The sequence below is a fragment of the Calliphora vicina genome, chromosome 1 (genome assembly GCF_958450345.1).
Source record: "Calliphora vicina chromosome 1, idCalVici1.1, whole genome shotgun sequence".
NCBI lineage: Eukaryota > Metazoa > Arthropoda > Insecta > Diptera > Calliphoridae > Calliphora > Calliphora vicina.
This window is the reverse complement of record NC_088780.1, coordinates 157,441,015-157,464,678: the sequence shown is the minus strand read 5'-3', so window position 1 is coordinate 157,464,678 and position 23,664 is coordinate 157,441,015. Positions and strand designations below refer to the sequence as shown.

Below are 23,664 nucleotides of genomic sequence, written 5' to 3'. Positions count from 1 at the left end.
TATAAATGTTAGTTTCAAACTTGCCCAAATTTTAAAACCTTCTACAAAATTCAAACATTAATTTTCTTTCTAGTAAGTATATTAAAAAAAACCTTCTAAGTGCAAACAATTATTCTTCAGCAACCACATTATTATTATTAAACATAAAGTCATATGCAAATCTATTAATATTCCAAGTACTTTAGCTTAGGCAAACCTTAAGTACTTTTAAAGTGAAGTTATTTTAATGGAATTTAAAATGATTTCTCTAGTGTTTATTATGTTTTTTTTCTTACATATAATGCTTGTATACAGCCAGCATTATGGATGATTCAAATTGTCTTCGTCACTCTGTTGGTGACAATCTTAGGACAATATAATTAAACACGTAAGCATGCTGTTAAAAAGCCAACATAATATGGCTGAATTTGTGGTATTTCACAAAGAGGCACAGCTATTAACGGCAACAACGAGTCACAGACCTCAAATCACACCAGCCATAAATCATTTAGGCAATTTAAGTGATATTTTAAGGTGTGAAAATGACATTAAGAAAGTTCATTAGGGCAGGTGTTTTATCATTTATTAAATATCAAGTATATTACAAAATATTAAAGCTAAAATATTTAGCAAAATATTCTAGTGATACTAAAATTAAACATTTAAATTTTTAACTTTATGCTAATAAGCTTTTAAGAAAATTACCTTGCTTAACATCTAATTATCTAAAGCATTTAGCACAAATTCCTAAAATAATTTTAAATATTATTTAGGTATTTCTAATTAGAAAAGCCTCATTTTCTTAATTTATTTTTAATGTCTGTATTTTGTTCGTGAAAGATTTTTTAAATGTTTTTAGCCTTACCACTGTAACATTTAACCCTGTTTTCAGGGCAACAGCAATAACAACTAAAACAATTTAAGTGGTAAGGAAAAACCTAAAATGTTTGCCAATTTTGCAATAAAAATATCTACATATATACACACAATCTATCTCGCTCTCACTCTCTCTTAAACATCGATACATATTTTTTAATCTAAAACGGAAACACTCTCATAATCAAATACATGTGTAGTTTGGTTGTGTATTTGAAAACCGCCGTGTGTGTGTTATTATGTGTATTGGTTGGTGTTTATGTTTCTGTAAAACACTGTGAATGTGTTAAAAAAAAAGAAAACGAAAACCTAAACTCAAAAGTTGTATAAATAGATATTTTAATTTAAACAAAAGTGTAAGTAAAACTAAAAATGTTTTCGATTAACCCGAATGTTGCCACATACAAACGTACATACTACGTACGTACGTACACATGCCTCAAACATGAAAACCTTAAAGCCGTCAATTGAACATGGCCGTGTTATGAATGAAAATATTGGTGGGCTAATTGAAAAGGATTAAGAAGAAATGTTATTAAAATGTTTTTCTTTATTTATTAGGCCTTACAATAAATTGTTCTTTAACGAGAGCGTTGATTGATAAATCAACCTTATCTTAGCAAGGTGATAAATTGGCCCTACTACGAAGCCTTTATATCATGAATAATTTTATCATAATATTGTGACGACAAAAGTCGTAGACTCGTTTTTGCCACCATTAAATATTAATTTTATTATTTTATATATATTTTATTTTATGTTTAGTATTAATCTGATTATTTTATTTGTTTTATGTATTTAAATTTAACGGTTTCATTTATATGAGTACGCCATCTGTTGGTAAATAATAGAGTCAATTTAATATCACTACCCCAAAATACAACCATGCAGAATGTAATAAAAGTACCATAGTACGATCGTTACCAACGATGGTTGTAGTCACTTAGTTGCAGTGTTGCCACCAAATAAATTATAAACTACACATGCCTCATACCTAAATTATACATACGAGAAAAAATTACACATGTAAATAAATTTTCGTGGTACAAGATTATTAAAACGTACATGAATATAAAAGGTTTGTCACAGTGGACTCTGGGATGTTTGGACCAAATACGATCACTTTAGTTTATCCAGGAATTGGATATATGAGGTTAATACCCCTTAACAATCTCTATTGTTTTAGTGAACTTTTCTAATTTAATGAATTCTTGAGATCAGTCAAATATGTCAATCCCAAATATGCTTTTAACAAATATTAATCAATGTTCATTTGGGATTGTTCCATTGCAAATTGTTACATTTCTATTAAAAATTTAAATTTTCGAATTTTTCCTAATTTATATTAAATGCTTTGAAATCAGTTTTGTTTTCTGTTTCAAATAGTCTTAATTTAGACAAAGTTAAATATTTTTTACTATTTGTTTAAAAATGATTGCTCTGATCATTTACCTTCCCAGTAAATTCTTGTAACGAGAGAGAAAATTAGGAAAAAGTAAATGAACCCTTTACGAGTAAAATCGTGTAAGTAAATAAATGTATAATTTTTGTAACGTTTAAATTTTGAAAATTTAATTGTAAATAGTAATTCCATTTAATATATAAAACACACACCAGAAACCAGACAGACAATAGCATAAACACAAATAACTAGTAACAATTTGTAAATAAATTTTTCTCACACAAATTCCTACATTCTTGTTTTTTTTCTTAAGATTGGCTAACGTTACCCCGAAATAACTGCAATTACCTTTAAAAATAAGCCAAACAAACCTTTACCGCTAAATCACCTTTATCGAAATAATCAAAATTAGCGTTATTGTTAACTTTTTACAGTTCTGAATCGATAGTCAACCTTGGGATATCTTGAAAATTAACGTTTTTCCAATAACAATTTGTAATAATTCGTAAAAATTTATAATTATTGAATACTATTTGTTGTTTTATATTTTTTTTCATGTTGGAATTAAAAGTTTGTAATATAAACTAAAATTTGGTTTCATTACCAATATCACAAACCAAACTATCACAAACGGCGAAATGTCCGCTCGGTAAACCAAACATAGCAATCTCCAAATTACTTATCGTATTTTTCTACAAACCTTAATGTTAATTTAGTTCAAACTTAATTCATATCTTCATACATATGCATAATTCCATTATACAAACAAACGAGTACAATATAATATACATATATGAATACATTAAGAGATACTGGATTTGTTATTTATCAACTAAAATAAAGCATATTATTTTCAGTCGGATTTGAAATCTGAATAATCCATGATTCATTCAATAAAAATCCAAAATATAGATAAAAGATATATGTATGTTGACAATATATTTTGGATATAATTGGAATTTAAAATTACACATGAATTGCACATGCGATCAATTACACATGGGCTACACATCCAAGTTAAAATTACACACAATATGTGTAATTACACATGAAGTGGCAACACTGCTTAGTTGTCCGACACGGGTATAAAAGAAGGCACACTGTGAAATTGAAGTCAGTCTGCCAGCAGGAGGCCAAGCGGTAAGAACCACTCGACGTTAGCGACGAGTAGTACTAACTAATTGGTTAGCTTTAAAAGGCAACTAGTGGGAAACCAGTGGTACATCCAGAGGTTATACCTCTACCTTGTAACACTCTTGTCCGACACTTACGACGTTAGCGACGTGGTGTAAACAAGTCCCAATAGAGGCATTTTAAGACTAATTGGCTATTCTAATAGGCACTAGTGGGAAACCAGTGGAACATCCAGAGGTTATACCTCTACCTTGTAACACTCTTGTCTGACACTTACGACGTTAGCGACGTGGTGTAGGCAAGTCCCAATAGTAGCTTATTGATCTAGCTCACCAGGGTACAACTAATTGGCTATTCTAAGAGGCACTAGTGGGAAACCAGTGGTACATCCAGAGGTTATACCTCTATCTTGTGACACTCTTGTCCGACACCTACGACGTTAGCGACGTGGTGTAGGCAAGTCCCAATAGTCGCTTGTTACTTTAGCCCAACAGCGTCGTCGTCAGCAGATTTTATCTCAGCACGACTGACTAGTTGCTACCTTGCTTCCCGTGGCTCCACCCAGACAGTCGGCGTTACTCTCTAGATTGAGTTTTTGTGTTATTTGTAAAATTAAAATAAAGTGATACGTATTATAACGTTTAAGATAACTGCGTCTTTTATTGTCTTTACTGAGACGACATAGGAGAACTTCTCTTCAATCAAGACAACAATACGACCCTGGACTCCGCTGAGACTACCCCAGCAACCAGCGGAAAAACGTGTCGTTACTCAGATTATGATAAGCTTTAAGCCGAGAGCAACATAATATGGTGAGTAATTCATCATATAAATGGCTATCACAAACATATACTTGTTTACTGTAACCATATTTATGGTTGATACAATCAAGTGAAACGTAAATTAACCATATTATGGTTACCACAATCATGTAAATAGTTACTGTGACTATAATATTGTTAAAAAACTTGTAACAATACTAAAATGGTTACACTAAACATGTACAACTATATTTTTTCTCTGCGTGTAGTACCTATCAAACTTAGCCTAATTTTGAGTGATGGTTTTTAGCTATCAATGGCTGTCAAACACAAACTAAATGAAGCAGCTTGCTCAAATTTTGACTGGAGTCCACTACATATTGCTTATTGACAGGAGCAGTATTTCACTTTCCGTTAAGAAAAAGGAAATTCGTACAGGTTTTTCCATTGTAACAGAAAATTTTTATTTGAGAAAATAAGCTTTCTGGATGCTTTTTGTATAATAAAATACAACATAATTATACCTTACACCACCATAGTGGGGAGGGTATAATGCGTTTGTGCAGATGTATGTAACGCCCAAAAATATTGGTCTAACACCCACCTTAAAGTATATCGATCGACTTAGAATCCCTTTCTGAGTCGATTACACGATGTCCGTCCGTCTGACTGGTTGGCTGGCTGTCAATGTAAACTTTGTGCGCAGAGTACAGGTCGCAATTTTGAAGATATTTCGATAAAATTTGGTACGTATAAATTTTTCTGCCCAAGGACGAAGCCTATTAAAACTGGCTGAAATCAGTCTATTATTTCACCTAGCCCCCATACAAATGTCCTCTCGAAATTGGACTTTATCGGTCATAAATGTTTAATTTATATATGTATCTACACAAATTTCGCTCCGAATAAGTTGTATATATACAAAATTCATGTCACCAAATTTAGTTACGATCGGTCCATAATTAGTCATAGCTCCCATATAGACCCGCTTCCGAAAATCACTTTTACGTGCTTAAATCACTTAAAAATTTTGGTATATACACAAAATTCAACATAAATAACTTTCATATAGACATAAATCACACGACCTAATTTCATGGTGAGTGGTCCTTCACCTTCGTGAGAAGGGTATATATAAGTTTGTCATGTAATTTCTACATTTTTCATTTCTGACCCTATAAAGTATATATATTCTGGATCCTTATAGATAGCGGAGTGGATTAAGCCACGTCTGTATGTCTGTTGAAATCAATTTTCTGAAGACCCCAGATATCTTCGGGATCCAAATCTTCAATAATTCTGTCAGACATCGGTCCACAAATGGCTGAGATATGAGGAAAAAACCAAGACAACCTCGATTTTTGACCTAATATAGACAATATGGATATCTAATGATAGATATATCAAAGACATTTGCAACGACGTATATACGACCATAGTAAGATGGACCTACAATGGGTTAAAATCGGAAAAAAAAAATTTTTAACCCGAATTTTTTTTCACAAAAAAAAATTGAAAAAACAAAAAAAAAACTTTTTAAAATTTAAAAAAAAATTTAAATTTAAAAAAAAAGAATTAAAAAAATAAAAATCGAAAAAAAAATTTTTTCAAAACATGAAAAAAACAACTGGAAAAAAAATTAAATTTTGTTTACCTAAAACTATTTAAAATTTTGAAGTATAATTTGGTGAAGGGTATATAAGATTCGGCACAGCCGAATATTGCACTCTTACTTGTTTTTTTATAAATACGTTCTTTCTTTATAGAAGTTTCGGATTTGGTAAAATTTTTTCCCGAAAACCAGATACTGGTATTAGGACGATTTTTGGCCGTAGTCCTAATGCAATAATGTAATAGCTTTCGGGAAGCATGTTATTAAGTAATAACAAGTCACTACCATGTTTTAGCTGGATTACTTATCAAACAACCCAAGCTAATACAATACGTAACCTCAATAACACCTTATGAACTAGTTATAATGAATGTGTAAAATATAGTATATGAAGACAGACACTAACTACTGCCACATCTACGTACATAAATAAATATTGTGTAATAAAATTCAATACAATACAGAAGAAGATATAAAGTCATGTTATTTTAATAAAATACAGTGGTTGACAAAACAATGGAAACTTTTTCAAATATTTCATTAGAGGCCTAAAATCTGAAATAATTTTTTAAACAATTGTAACATTTTTGTAGTATTTTATTTGTATTCATTTATTAACTTAATTTAACAAAAAACAAAGGACATAATTAATTAAATTCTAAAAATGAGAAAACAAAATTAAAAGATTTCGTTATTACGGCATAGATAAAACAATGGAAACTTAGGTATTATTTTAACAAATATAGCTGGGTACTCTGTTCAAAATTTCGTGCGAAATGCTGTCAAACTACATATAAAATATTTGGAATGAATTATATGCGAAATAATTTCGCAAAAGTTGTACTCTGTTTTTATTGTGGAAAACATGTGAAATACATCTGGAAACCTTATTTTTCCACACGAAATAACATACGCAGCACTTCTTTCGCACGAAATTAAAAGCAACAGCGAGCTGTCAAACTGCATATAAAATTTTTCGCATGAAAACACCATGATTTTTCGCAAATATGAACAGAGTACTAGGCTTATGGTCTAAACTTTGCAATAACTCAATATTTTGTTGGGTATTCCTTATTTTTTGTAACTGCTACACATCGACGATGAATTGAACCAATTAAAGAGTCAATGGTTTACTTTGAAATATTTTGCCATTCCCTTATAACCACCTGCGATAAATCTTCATTATTGATGTAATTTTGGGTCCTTATTTTACGATCTACAATTTCCCATAGATTTTCTATAGGATTGAGATCTGGCGATTGGGCAGGCCACTTCAAAACACGTACCTCGTTGGATTGTAACCACTCGGTTACAACCCTAGAGGTGTGTTTCCGGTCGTTGTCGTATTGGAATCTCCAAACTAGGGGCATATTTTCCTCAGCGTATGGATACATAACATCGTTTAATATAGTTATGTATCCTATACCTGTCATGGTATCTTTTATAATATGAATTGGGCCCATACCTTGCCCTGAAAAATATGCCCATACCATAAAATTGCCACTGCAAAACTTTACAGTCTTATTTGTGTACTTTGGATCTAATCATTTTCCCTTTGGTCGTCTTACAAATGTTCTCCCATCACTGCCTCTTAAATTGTATTTGAATTCGCCGGAATAGAGGACAGTATTCCATTTCTGTATCGACCAGTTTAAATGATCCCTGGCAAATTGTAGACAAGCAGAACGGTTCTTTTTAGAAATGAATGGTTTTTTCACTGGACGATAGCAACCAAGACCAGCCTCACTTGCCCTGCGACTAACTGTTCGGGTACTTATTTCTAATTTTAGGCTATAAACAACATCTCGAGGAGTTATTTTTGGGAATTTCTTGAACTCCCTCGCTATTAAATTATCTTGTCTAGGAGTAGTCTTACGAGGTCTTCCACCTAAATGTTGAGTTTTTACAGAACCGGTCTCACGAAATTTCTTTATAATTTTTGAAACTGCTGATTTATTTATTGAATATTTGTCACAGATACTTTTTTGTTTTAAACCAGCTTTAAAATCGTTAATTATTTTATTTTTTAAGACTTCACAAATCTTAACTTTAGCCATTTTCGTTAACATTGAAAAAAAAGCAATTATGCGAAAAACTTAGAAAAAGAAATTGTGAAAAATTACCAGAATTTAAAAATAAAATAACTGTAAACAGGATGCTTTTTACATCGTTCTTTTAAATATTATTTTCGTTTTACACTTCTTACTTGCAGAAGTTTAAAAGTTTCCATTGTTTTGTCAATAGCGAAATAGTGAATATTTTTAATTTTGTTCCCTTTTTTTCAGAATATAATTAATTATATTGTTTGTTTTTCAGTTAATTTATATAAATAAAAATATACAAGTAAAATACTAAAAAAAAAAATTATTTTAAAAAAATATTTTAAATTTTGGGCTACATATGGAATATTTGGAAGCGTTTCCATTGTTTTGTCAACCACTATATATCTATGTGTTTCTGAGTGTTGCATTAGTTTCCACAAGAAACATTTTGCCAACACAAATACACTCAAAATTATTCAATCAATGTTAACATAAAATATAACACACCATAACCTATTACCAAACACACGCATGCAGCCACCAAAAGCAATAACAACATGTAGCTATGAGTAAAAATGAAGATCATTCATGGGATTTATACACGCAAATATTAAAGGGGCCTTAAAAAAAGATTGATACATAAAGGAAAAGGAAAACTGAACAGTTCTCTTAGCCCAACCAAGTACAACTACAAGTAAATTGTTTATTCATTGTGTGTAAACATGTGTGTGTGTGTGTTAGCGTTTTTCTCACTTTTCTTTGTTTGTATTAAGAACGAGTGTTTTCAAAGTTTCAAGTGGAAAGGAAGCCTACTAACCTAATAACCTTCTTCAACATTTTTCTTTGTTAAACTAATATAATCATAGAGGTGTATGTGAGCATGTTCAACACAATACATGAATATTTATATTTGTTCGTTTATATAAGAATGTACTTTACAACAGTATGTGTGTGTGTTTGTTAGTGTTTATACAACATAAAGGCAAAATAAGCGAACTTTGTAATGTTTACATTAAATGTAAATATTACATACCAATACATACCAAAAACAAAAAAACACATACTCACATTCTATCTCTCAAACATATAAAGTACATGTTACTTTGTGTTGTACCGCCATCATCATCAGAAGACAAACAAAACAATATTGCCATATCCACCATATTCACACACAAACAAACACAAAAACACACACTTACACATACTCATACACTTTACGCTTAAAATGACAATGAGTACAGGATGTATATATTTGAGATTTTTTGTACAGTAATAAGATAGAGCTAAGTTTTGAAGTTCACACAAATAAATTTTCAAAAATCTGCTCTATTCATGAATTTGGGCACCGTTTTTTTCAGGCTATAAAACCAGGGACAGTAAATACCGTTTATCCAGAAAATTTTAAATCAAAAACTCTTTATGCTAGAGTCAACTCCACAGATAACAGATATTTTTCAACTTAAAAATAAAACTTCGCATGAAACACATAAAAAAAGAGTTTTAAATAGCCGTCATAAAAAAAACTCATTTGAGGAGTTTTATTTTTTCTGTCATAAAATAAAAGTCATTGGAATAGTTTTGTTTTTCCCGTCAGGAAATAAAACTCTGTTCATTTATTTTCTACATTTTTCAGTATCTTTCTTTATTGAGTCTATCTGATATAATGTTTGTAGTAATTTATTTTTTAAGAAAAAAAAGAACAATTTGATAATAAGAATCAAAAAATAACAAATAAAAATCCAACTTGATTTTATTTTAATGACAATTTATTCAATTACAATACTAATTTATTCAATTACAATACTTGTAATGATCTGACCATAGGGCAACATAGAGACGAGACGTAATTGTCAAAAACCTAAGTCTGTTGTCAAAAACCTATCTCTGGCAACAACAAAATACATGCTAGTCAATGCATTTTGTTGGTGTATCAGACATCTGATTTGTTGTATTTTTCTTTGACAATTCGGAGTGTCTCGTCTCTATGGGTCGGACCAACGGCAAGCTTTGGGTGTCAATTTACATAAAATGAGTTTTATTTTCTGACGGAAAAAATAAAACTCCTCAAATGAGTGTTTTTATGACGGCTATTTAAAACTCTTTTATTAATTGTTTCATGCGAAATTTTATTTTTACGTTGAATAATAACTGTTTTAGATGGATTTTTATTTTTAAAGTCACAAAATAACTGTTTTAAAATAACTTTTTTGACATCACTTATAACTGTTACGGTCCCTGTATAAAACTGTTAATAACACAGTGCAACGCGAATACATGTTGTGCAACCTTTTCCATTTTCGAAATATCCCGAAAACAAGAGCAAACCTAAAAAAACGGTCCAGTGGTGCTGGATTCAGCATACTCGAATTAGTTTGACCCGCTTGACAGAAAAAAAGTGTCAAATTCGAGCACAGTGCAACCACAAGAAACTATCAGAGAGACCATTTAATCGTTTTCAACTATATTTTCGTAAAAAAAAGCTTTATAAATTCATGATTTTTTTTTTGTCAGAAATATTTGTTATTTTTGATTTTTATTATTTGTTTTTGTCAGAATTTGTTATATGGTTTTTATTATTTTTTGTCAGAAATATTTGTCAGATTCTGGTTTTTATTTTTTTGTCAGTAATATTTGTACAACAAGGATCAATCTTAATGCTGAAAACGACCTTTCGACACTTCCATTTCACGGAAACCAATTCCCAATAGCAATGAAGATCATAATTCCAAATTTAAATAAGTAATAATGACTCACAAAAATTGTATTGTTTCTGAAATTTGACAAATAACTAAAGACAAAGGGACTTTCGGTCACTGTAGTTGAGTGTTCCGATAGCTCTTCCTGTAAATATATAAATATTACAGCAAGAAGTTACAATTCTAAAAACAAATCTTTCAAAATTTTTAACTTAGGACTTGAACCAATGAAATTAATAAAAATAAAATATTTGTTATTTAGCTGGCGAAATATTAGAAGAATCGCAATTAATAATCAAAATATTAACTTAGATTAAAATGGAGTTGAATGTGATGGAGAATGTGATTTTGAAACGGTCTGATATTGAGGATGACATTTATAATGATAACATTGAAATATATGAAAGCCATGATCTTAAAATATATGTATATAAGTGATGTTATTAACCGCGTACGTAAGTGTTGCAAAATATTTAATAAATCGAATGATAAACACAAATATTACAAACTAACGTAATCTGCAAGAAAAGCATGGATTTCATCTTATACATGATTTTGAACATCATTGTCTAATATGGTAATAAACTTTTTGCGTATTTGTAAATGCATCGATCATGAACTGACTAACTTCAAATTAGCCACGTTTACTGACAATGATATCAAACTTTGGACAGATTCCCTTTGTTGTGTAATACCCCAAGACCACTTTATTAAGCAAATATTCGGCAAAGTTGATAGAGCTTGATGTATAATATAATTTGTTATAAATAATTTAGAAATAGTGAATAATTAATTAAGTAAAGAATTTCTTACTCAATTTAAAACCCAAATTAATGAAAGACATAAAAAAGTTCTTAATACGCATATATTGTATTTGAATTCAGGATCATGTCCAACTAGCTCAAATTTTTAAAGCATAGCTCCAAAACGGAAGCTAAAGGGTTTGCTAGTCAATTGTTTTGTAGATTGTTCGGTAGTAAATCTGATTTTTCTGTTGAAAATTTAATGATGGACTTTGTTTTCAAATGTTTTTAACATTTTATCAATACTTGAATTGTTAACTTTAACGTTATTTTTTGTTTTTCTTCAACAATAAAATATTAAAAAACCGACATCAAAACTTCATTCTTTACTTTTATAAAAAAATTTAAATTATTCGAATAATTCGATTAATTTTAAACGTGTAATCGAATTATTCGAACAAGTTAAAATCTCTTATTCGAATAATTCGTTTTATTCGAACAAGAGAAAAATCGAATAATTCGAATACCCTAGTTAACTTTCATATAGACGTAAATCCCACGACCTAATTTGATGGTGATCGGTCTATAATTGGTCATAGCCCCCATATAAGGCCCACTTCCGAAAATCACTCAAAAATATAAATTATTGAAATTTTAAAAGAAAAATGTTTTGCTCTTTTACTTGGTGTAGGGTATTATACTTTCTTATTTGTTTATTATTATTTTCGTGATCTACAACAAATCTGCCATTTCTAACTGGTTGATCTGATTAACATACAAGTGTAAGGCAGTGTGATTACAAGTTAGTATTAATTTTAAATAATTCCGCGCTACCCTATTACCGCTACAGATAAGACAAAGAATATGCTATATTATTCAATAGGTAGGCGTGTGCCTGCATTGTGAATGTATAACTTGTATCTATGAATGGGTTGGTGAGTAGTGTGTAGTTTGGTGTAAATAGGTTGGTTGTGTACAATTTAGACTGCCTTAGGCACCGTTGTGTCTCATTAGCGTAACGCTCCACATGACAATTTTTTTCCCATTTCTTTTTTTTCATTTCGTTTCTATTTCCTTTTGTTGAGCATGTTTCACTCTCCACTGATACAGCCACTCATATACATATACGTTTCTTGCTGTGAATGTGTGGTGAGGCCACACCTGTTGTTACTCTGAACAATACTTATTGCCTTCATACAATGTTTTTCAAGTACCAAAGCAAACACACACTCACATATTTAAGTCAGGTGTAGTACAACATACAAAAACATTGTGTGTAGCAGAATACTATTATTATTTTGTTAGAGTATGTTTTAGAAAAACTCTGTACATAGACATACGTGTACTAAATGTTTATTGCTTCTGTATAAATGTATGATAAAAACGGCGGAATGATAAGTTACTTAACAGCTTAATGGAAAAAGACAAACAAAATTTAAAGTTTTGTATAATTATAAATGACCTGTGTACCAAGTTTTAACAAATTATGAAGGAGTATGGTCCGATGCTTTGTCGAATATTTATATTTCCTTCCTATTGTACTACTTGATCATGTGTTGCTTAAAAAAATTCTTCAAATATAAAGCCCAAAAGTACATGTATTAACAAGAAAGCATCGTTCAGTTTGTTAAACATCTTTTCAAATGACCCACTTATACGTATGATCAGGCCTCCATTTAGCGTTAAGGGGTTTTCCTTCTTCTCTTTTTTTTATTTTTGGCGTACAGCTATATGTGTTCTGTTTGCTGGAAAAAAAACCATCTCCTGTTGTTTGATGTTAGATTTGCCACTTTGCCATGTTATTATCTACATTTACTCTGTTGATTGTATGTATGGCTTGCTGTATTAGACTATGATTGTAAGTTTATACATACTTACATATATATATGTATCTATACATCCCAGCGGGAAAAAATGATAGGACTTCAATTTGTAGGCCTTCTAAAAGGCATACTTACACATTCTAAAAGATCCGATACTCATTCCACCCTGCCTGCTCTTAGAAGGTGTTCAAGAAGCCATATGAATCCCCTTCTAATAACAAGTGAGCTTGTTGGCTGCCAACAGCCCATCATAAGTAGGCCTTCTCTCAGCCCTCTAACAGCAGCGAGTATGCAAGGCCTTGGCTCGCAATGACACGCCGTGTAAAATTGAAATGATTTTGCAATGCGGCAAAATGATTTTGCAAGTCCTTGTGTCTGCAAAATGAGGCATTTAGGAAGGCCTCTTTACTGCATCTTTTTCCCGCTGGGATATTATGTCAGTGTGTGTGTGTATGCAGCAAGTGTGTGAGTGTATAAACAGAACAACATCTCGTTGTTGGTTTCTGCATCATGTATTAATGTGGCACGACTACGTTAGTAGTTGTACTTTGTGAGAACAACTTTCGTTAAAAGAATTTCAATAAAATTTAATAACACGGAACAAATTCATAAGGTCGTTTTCCTCATCTACTCTACAGAATATTTTTGGTTTTTGTTCTATTTGTTCAAAATTTACTATGATGCTGTTGCTGCTGGCATAAAATTATGAAAATTAAAGAATTTTGCTGTTTGAACAAATACGTTGCGTATTATTTTCCAAATTGTTGATTAGCATTTAAAATAGCTTCCTTAATTTTGTTTACAACAGAATTTTCTGAACCATTAACTTCAAAGTAAAATTTTGTTGATTAATTTTTGTTCATATTTTCAATTCTAATGTGTTTTCTTTATTATTATAAATTATATTTTTAGCGCCTACGGGTAAACCCATACCCACAGCTGCCCACAATACATCATCCACCTCTGTATATATATCATGGAAACCACCACCTCCGGATACGATATTGGGAGAATTTCTTGGTTATCGTATTACCTATAGACCCCGAGATCGTAATCCCAATGACACCAAAGAAATCTATATACGAGATTCAACGATTGAGGTAAGTTTTGTTTGTATGAATGTTTGCCAGATATTCCAGATGGAATTAGCTCCATGGAATAATCTCTTAAGAAATTGTGTTTTTTGGAATAAATCTTCGTCAGCTCTATGCAACAGCTGATCGTATGCGGTATAGAATATAACAAACCATCATTTGATTTATGGAATAGATCATAGATAGGTCTATAGAATAAATCATCGCCTAGAACATCGTCCGTACCAATGTCTGATCTATAGAACATTGCCTACTCCATTGATTACATCATAATCTATTCTATAGAAAAGAATATCGTCTACTGTATTGAATAGAATATCGTCTACTGTATAGACAATGGTATATTTCTATAGAATATCGTCTAATCTATACAATCAAAGATCATCTACTGTATGGAAAAGCCCACCATCTGCACTACAGGATAGACCATCGACTACTCTATAGAATAGACCATTGTCTACTCTATACGATAGACCATCGTATACTCTATAGAATAGACCATCGTATACTCTATAGAATAGACCATTGTCTACTCTATAGAATAGACCATTGTCTACTCTATAGAATAGACCATTGTCTACTCTATAGAATAGACCATTGTCTACTCTATAGAATAGACCATTGTCTACTCTATAGAATAGACCATTGTCTACTCTATAGAATAGACCATTGTCTACTCTATAGAATAGACCATTGTCTACTCTATAGAATAGACCATTGTCTACTCTATAGAATAGACCATTGTCTACTCTATAGAATAGACCATTGTCTACTCTATAGAATAGACCATTGTCTACTCTATAGAATAGACCATTGTCTACTCTATAGAATAGACCATTGTCTACTCTATAGAATAGACCATTGTCTACTCTATAGAATAGACCATTGTCTACTCTATAGAATAGACCATTGTCTACTCTATAGAATAGACCATTGTCTACTCTATAGAATAGACCATTGTCTACTCTATAGACAATTGTCTACTCTATAGAATAGACCATTGTCTACTCTATAGAATAGACCATTGTCTACTCTATAGAATAGACCATTGTCTACTCTATAGAATGGACCATTGTCTACTCTATAGAATAGACCATTGTCTACTCTATAGAATAGACCATTGTCTACTCTACAGAATAGACCATTGTCTACTCTATAGAATAGACCATTGTCTACTCTATAGAATAGACCATTGTCCAAAAGAATCCATGGGTTTTTATGATCGATATATCATTTTGTTCCTATTACATGTGGCTTTGCGATAAAGGAATAAATCTGAAAAATTTCTGCCGTTTTCGATATTTCATGATTTTTTTAAAATAAACAAATTTTCTATTTTCACGTTAAAAATATATTTTTTGCTTTAATTTGTTATTATAATTCCGAAACTACTGAGCCGATTGAAAAGCAATATATATGTGTGTGGATAACTGTTTTCAAAATTCAATCATTCGAAAGCAGAACATTAACTACTCAAATTTATGCATATCAAACAAAAAACTAAAATTTTGTGAAAATGAGCGAATTCACTTAATTTTGCATAAACTCGAAAATAATTCATCGATTTTTAAGGTCGGTATCTCGTTTTGTTGCTATTACATGTGGCTTTGCGATAAAGCAATAAATCTAAACATTTACTTCCGTTTTCAATTTTTCATGATTTTTTAAAAACAAAAAATTTTGCAATTTTCACGTAAAAATATATTTTTTGCTTAAATTTTTTATTATAACTCCGAAACTACTGAGTAGATTAAAACGCACTATATAAATGGATTAAAGATTATGTAAATTCCAATCTTTTTAAATTTACTTTAATAATATGGGACTAACCGTTTTTGAATTATCATTAGTTATGTGGAGAAACGTCTAAAAAAAATCACAATTTTTTTAAACAAACTTCTCCGTAGAATTTAAAATTTGGATCATATTTGTACTACTGGAAACACAATACATCAAAATTGTGTAGTGGTTTAAAAAGCCTCTAACATTTGTTCGATTTTGTTGCCCTGTGTAACAATTCAGAATTTATATTTATACTTTGGGAGGTGGCAAATGAAAAATGTAGAAATTGCAAACGAAATGATAAACTTATATAGATCGTTGCCACTCATGGTTAAGGGTATAAATATAATACCCTTTTGCTAATATTTAAACATTTTAGCTAAATTTCCCAGTTAACATCACCTCCATTATTCTTAATTTTCACCTCTGTATTTCTATATCTGTCTGACTTTAAATAAGTCTCTTATTTCCCCAAACAGCTTTTCTGTTAAATTATCAACAAAAAATACTATATCCCTTTAAAAAGCTTTAATAGTAAAGTACACAAACTGCATCTAATTAAAATTTTGATTTACCCCACACCATATATGAAAAATACTTTCTTCAAATTAAACCAACATTATAAACTATTTTTAATTTGAGTTTTAACACAAAACTTTTAACTTCTTGCTCTCTGTATAGAAAATCAAATAAAAATTTTGAGAAAGTATACATATATAATACACTAAATACAAAAAAAAAACTAAAAAAGATAAAAAAAATATTTTAAGTTAAACATGCTTGAAAGTTTTAGGCACTTAACATTAATGACTGCATACGGTACGTATACTTTATATTACACAATGTGTACAGAGAATATTTCACATACTTACAGGGGTAAGCAAACTATTAAATAACTGTATGGATGCATATGAATGGAAGTGTGTAAAAGTATGTGAATAAAACATGGAGTTTAAATGTCTATGTACAGGGTAAGGTATGTTAGTGTGTGTGTGTGTGTGTATGTTTAAGTGTTTGTTTGTATGCTTGAATACTTACTATCTCTGGTGAATTATTAAAAATTATATAATTTCATTTTTACTTAAAAAGTCATGCTAGTTAATCCATAAGTGTTTTCAACAAAAATTCCTAAAAGCATCACTAAAATTACACAAACCACACAGACTACTACCTTACACTCACACATATACTATCCCTGTAACACTAACACTGACACATACAAAATATATACATACATACATGCTACATATTATAAAAGTAGTAGACACATACAAGCAAAATAACAACTTAAGTCCACAAGATTTATGCATTAAAAGTGAAAAATACAGGAAAAACCAACTCAGTAAAATGAAGAAAAGAACTGAAGAGAAAAAAAAACGAAAAGCCATTACAAGTGGTTAGAAAAACAAGCTGCAACAACAACAAAAAAAATAAATAAAAAGAAGTAAATGTGAAACAAAATAAAAGCAAAATGAATAAACAAATTGTATGTAAAATGGAACAAAGTATCACAGTCATACATTCGTATACATATATGCATATTTACAAATGTTTATGCATATTCATGTTGTGCAATTTATGCAAATATTAGCAAATATAATTTGGTATAAAACTGAAACGATACAGGTAATAAACTACAAACAAAAAACCCCAACATTCACATAAACGCAACAAAAACTTCAGCAACAGAAAATTGGAACTAAAATCTACAATTATGCAACAAATAAAATTAAAAACTACTTGAATAAATCTTTGAGTATTTATGCACTTTAAGCCCAAGAGCATTTGTTTAAACAAATGATGCATTAGTTTAGTATGAATCTTGGTTTATAATTAATTGTTTAGCAATTACTCAGAATTACATTCATCGTGAGTGGTAAGGGCATATATGAGTTTGTCATTTCGCTAGCAATTTTAACAGTTTTTCATTTGCCACCCCATGTCCATACATCTGCTGAAATTAACTTTCCGAAGCCCCCAAAATAACTTGAGCAATATCTCGGGTATAGTATTGGTTCGGTTTCTTTTTCAAATCGAAAAATCGGCCCACAAATCTCGATTTGTTGACCTATTTTTGGCAATAATTAAAAATTATTCGACTAATCAATGAAAAACTTTATTCGAATGAACAAAATTTTTAGAATAAAAAATTATTCAATTAATATCAAACAAATTTATTTTCAACTTAGGAAATAATTTATTACAAGACCAATAATTTTATTCCAAGTTAGTTACATTGAACAATTTATCAGAGGCGACTTTCCACATCCATTTCTCAATCGCATTTGGATTGAATTTATTAAACCTAACTAAAAAAAACTACACCCAGAGAAGAAATATAATTGTACATGTTTACTATAATAATTTCAACATTTTCACAAGTTTTTTTTAACAGTATTATAGTCACTGTAATTATTTATATGATGGTGGTAACCATGATATGGTAAAGTTAAGAAACCCATTTTTGTCGCAATCATATATATGATTGTTTTAAACTATATGTTTGTGGCAATCATGATGAATCATTATATCATTATGTGTTGTAATCAGATTATGACATCATCATAAACATTTACTTATTCACTGCAATCATATATATTAGAGTGACAGCCGATTTTTTTAGATTTCAAAGAGTTTCATTAAAATCTGCCCAAAAATATATGTATAACATTTTGCTATCTTTTCATTAGAAATTCCAAATATTGAAAAATTTTACCTTTGACCTACACGATTTAAAGGTTAACGTTTTCCGATTTTAGTAAAACTTTCAGACCATATTTATAATTACCAGGATTACAATATTATGAATAAGTTTTACCTAAAATTTATAAGAGTAAGGAAAGTGGGCTCATTCGCCAAAATATGGACAAAAAAAATAGTTTTTCTTGAAAATCGCAAAATTTAAATCGAAGGTACGGAAAAACTATAGGAGGTATTGACATAATTTTTATTACCTATTATGTTGACAATAAATTCCCAAGTGATGATCAACAAACTCTGAAATTTGTTTAACAACATTTTTAAAAATTTGAAAATGGAGATTTGAAACAGCCGTTAAACAAATTAAATTTGTTTGGTCATACCTGCGAATAGGTTAACGGTATCATACGAAGACAAAAACTCATACACAAATAAATACGGATATATTTTAAATAAGAATTAGCTTTTATTTTTCACGAAATATGTTAATTTTTTTTCCTAAATTTTTTGTTCAAGTGGCCTGAAACACGTTAATGGTCTGGCGAATTTGTAATAACTTTAACATTTTTTAACCAAATTTTGTCATTTATATCTCATTACAATGATAATTACGTACATATTTCGATTCTTTTGCATTCAATTGCAAAAGTATTAATTTAGTAGTTAAATTTTTTCAAAAACTGAAAAATTTGCATTTTTTTCGAATTTTGGCGATAATACAGTTTTTGGGTCATTTTGACCCAAAGGAGATACAGGGTCAATTTCCAAAAAATCTTTTTAATGTAATATTCATTAATATAAATAAATCTACATATTTCTAGAAAACAATGCAGAAAGTTAACAAGATTTACCTATTTATTCCAATAAATAGTAAAATTTAGCATATATCTGAACTTTGACCTCGATGCGCGTCCAGAAATCGTTGTCCGATTTGGCTAAAATTTTCAGCACTTAACTTTTGTCACAATATTCCACCCGGCACTCTTCAAAATTTTAACAAATTTTTTTTTCCATACAACTGATTGTCACTCTAATCTACATAAAGAAAAATGCTATTTCATAATGTTCAACCATAAATTTTATCTTATTTAACTATTAACAGATATGAATATGCAAAAATCTAGTTAAATATCTTAATTTTTAATAAATATTGTAGTTTTTAACTTGATGGTACCCATTAACTTTTGCACAACTTTTCGGTCCATTTATTGTGCATATTTTTTCCAAGCAGATAACATTTGTTTATTGTCGATAATAGCACTTCCATTTTTATACCTTACACCACAATAGTGGCTGGTTGTCTGTCCATGTAAACCTTGTGCGCAAAGTACAGATCGCAATTTTTAAGATATTTCAATAAAATTTGGTACATATAATTTTTTTCGCCCAAGGACCAAGCCTATTGAAACTGGCTGAAATCGGGCCATTATTTCACCTAGCCCCCATACAAATGTCCTTCCGAAATTGGACTTTATCGGTCATAAATATTTAATATATATATGTATCTACACAAATTTCGCTTCAAATAAGTTTTATATATACAAAATTCATGTCACCAAATTTTGTTACGATCGGTCCATAATTAGTCATAACTCCCATATAGACGCGCTTCCGAAAATCACTTTAACGTACATAAATGTCTTAAATATTTTGGTATATACAAAAAATTCAACATACATAACTTCCATATAGACATAAATCACACGACCTAATTTCATGGTGATCGGTTCATAACTGATCACAGCTCCCATATAAGGCCCACTTCCGAAAATCAGTCACGAATATAAATTATTGATATTTTAATAGAAAAATATTTTTGCACATTTACTAAGTGTAGGGTATTATATGGTCGGGCTTGACCGACCATACTTTCTTACTTGTCTTTAATTTAGCTTTGACAATAGCCCAATAAATTTCAATTTCGTTGTACGGCGTTTCTCTTTTATTACGATCCGTGCTTAATGTTTTGTAACTAAGATATACAATTTTTGTTTTTTTGAATTTTTTTCTTTTTCCTTTTTATTTTTTTTTTGCACGAAAGGTCCTCTTAAATAGACCAAAGCTTTCTTTGAACACAAAAAATGGTCCCATTTTTTCAAAAACAAAAAAGAAAAAAAAATTTTGATTTTGCAAAAAAAAACATCTAAAATTGTATTAAATGTCAAAAAGGTCTTAAATGACAAAACATAAGCTTTCTTTTGAGAAAAAAAAAGTAAAAAAGGCCCACTTAGCTCTTAAAGAAAAAGACTTAGGTCTGTTTTTTAAGCAAAAATAAGGGTCCATTTCGAAAAAAAAAAAATAATTAGATACTAAGCGACCAAAAAGGTCTTCAAGGATAAGACGTAGGCTTTCTTTTGAGAAAAAGGCCCATTTCGAAAAAAAGTCTAAAAAGTTTTTGATTTTGCAAAAAAAAAGTTAACAATTTAGTTCTTCTTTAGAGAGTTCTTGACCGATCTTGTTAAATTGTGTTTTTTTATCTAATAGTACTTACCTTGGTGCAAATTTCATCACGATCGGAAGACATGGATTTCAAAAGTTGGTTCACATGACATGAAATCATTGCAGGACAAAAAATAAGAAATAGAAAAAATTAGTTGTCTTTTCATTAAATTCCCGAAGTGGTTGCGAATTACGTATAAAGTTTTAAAGATCTCAGGCACTTAGCTGGACTAAACAGCACTTTAAAATGAAAGTACTAAACAAATTGCTAAAACATATTGGTAAAAGCACTATCACTATAAAAAGACAACATATGTCACACATGAAATTTCATATATAAACCACCCTCGCATACGCATACATAAGTTAAAAGACTTAATTTACCTATAAGCCAGGGTTTTACAAACAGCTTTGCTGCCATCGTTAGGTATTCATTACTCATACATACAATATTAGAAGAAACAAAAAGAAAACGCAACAATACTAATAAAAAAAACACTAATAAAAACAAAAAGTGAAAAGAATAGAGAGACCACAAAAGGAAAACATTAAATTTTTTGCTGCAAACAGTAGAGACATTTACATACAACCAGACATTGGACCATATCACCCTCAAATAAATGGATACACCAACTAGTACACGTGCTCATGTATAAATATTTATTCCATAGTTGGCTTTCATAACAGGAACTGCACATACATATAGGATAGTAGGTGTATGTGGATCTGAGTATCTGTGTTTGTCTTTGATTATAGGGATGTGTGTAATATAAGTGGTGCTCTTGTAACCTCCTGGCTGTATGCCAATGTTGCTTTTTTCATCTTTATTTTTTTTTTACTATTTTGTTCCTTTTTTTTAAGGATTATCATGCAATTTTCATAACTTTAGAGATTTACGTAGGCATTAGTTACAATTCTTCTTCATTTTCATTTTTACTCTCGCATAATGTATTGAGTTTGTTACCATAAGACTATGTTTGTGTGACGTTGCTGCCCAGCAGTTCTAGGAAAATGTGCCGAACTATTCATAAATATAGCTACGCATGTTTACTTTAACCATTACAATATTTTTACAAGTTTTATAACAATATGATAGTCAGAGTAACTATTTATATGATTGTGGTAACCATAATATGGTTAATTTATGATTCAGTTCAATATCAATCATATATATATGTATATGTTTGTGACAACCACATTTATGATGAAGGACTTACCATATTATGTTTCTCTCGGCTTATGGATATCATAATCTGGGAACAACATATAATGATTCATCATAAAAATGGTTGTCATAAACATATACTATTTACTGTAACCATATATGATTGATACAATTATGTGAATTGTAAATTAACCATATTATGGTTACCACAATCATATAAATAATTACTGTGACTATAATATTGTTAAAAAACTTATAGCAATGGTTACAGTAAATATGCACAACAATATGTTTGCTCTGCGTGTCTCATTTAAGATGACAACTAGTTACACAACTAGCTTCGTGATTAGTTATTTTAACAATAGCATGTCCTAAGGGGTGTTCAATTGATTCTTTATGATTACAATGAGACTATTTAATAGCTGGTCCGAAATAGCCAACGCATTGGATTCGCTTACCGGTCTCTTTGTCAGCTACATAACTGGTTATAAATAAGAAGAAAAAATAAAACAAAAGGTTTTTATGGAATAAGGTGGTTAGTTTATTAACCACCATGGCGGTTGGCATTAAAAATAATTAAGATGCAACTTTTCGTAGCGTATAAATTTGTTTGAAAACGTATCATTATGTCAAAATTTTCTGAACAAAACAAATGAAATAGCTGATTAGATGAGACATTCTCCAATACTTTTATAGCATTTGGTATACACCCACCTTCTGTGTACTCAACCGGCTCTTTCAATCGACCATTTTTTCACCATTTTGGTTCCACCACAGCAGTTTGGGTAGATAAGTCATTAACAGAAGTGTTAGCCAAATTTTAGCACATTTTAACTGGAGCCCCGAGCACCATCATCAGATCGACTTGCTCCTAATAATTCACTTCTTCGTCGGGTTCAAGACTGCAAACATATTCCCATCCGAAGGTACAAAATATCTTCAATTTAATGTTCATTGAATACACGCGGAATCCTTACAAAATAACATAATATTATGTAGAGAAACACTTTATATAAAATCTATTTCAGTCATAGTGGTTAGTAATCTAACCACCTTATTACTTTCGTTATTTATTAAAGAATATAGTATATAATATTACTTTGTTAGCACATGCCAACCAAAGAAACTATATACACTCTGACCTTTTTTATTGAATCCGGGAAAACCCCTGCGGCTTACAATATTTTCAAATTAATATATTAATCTAACCAGAGGAACATGATGGCAAAGTTTGGCCAAAAAACTTAAACGATGACTTAAAAAAATGGAATTGTTAAGCAAAATGCCAATGGATGTCACTAAACAAGACTCTAGAAAAGGTGGTTAGAAAAGTGACCACCTTAGAGACATTTAAGATAGAACCAAAAGTACTCCAAAAAATATCAATTTGAGTACAAAGAGAAGTCTTCCTTGGTT

General features: G+C 30.3%; 1 protein-coding gene across 1 annotated transcript in view; it reads left to right on the top strand.

Annotated features, from left to right (window-relative positions):
* The window catches only part of Ptp99A (Protein tyrosine phosphatase 99A), a 584,596-nt gene that overhangs the window by 299,464 nt on the left and 261,468 nt on the right, over nt 1-23,664 (top strand). Inside the window, exon 6 of the mRNA XM_065503698.1 lies at nt 13,981-14,168. Within this exon, the coding sequence (XP_065359770.1) occupies nt 13,981-14,168 (188 nt within the window). The remainder of the gene's footprint in view (nt 1-13,980; nt 14,169-23,664) is intronic.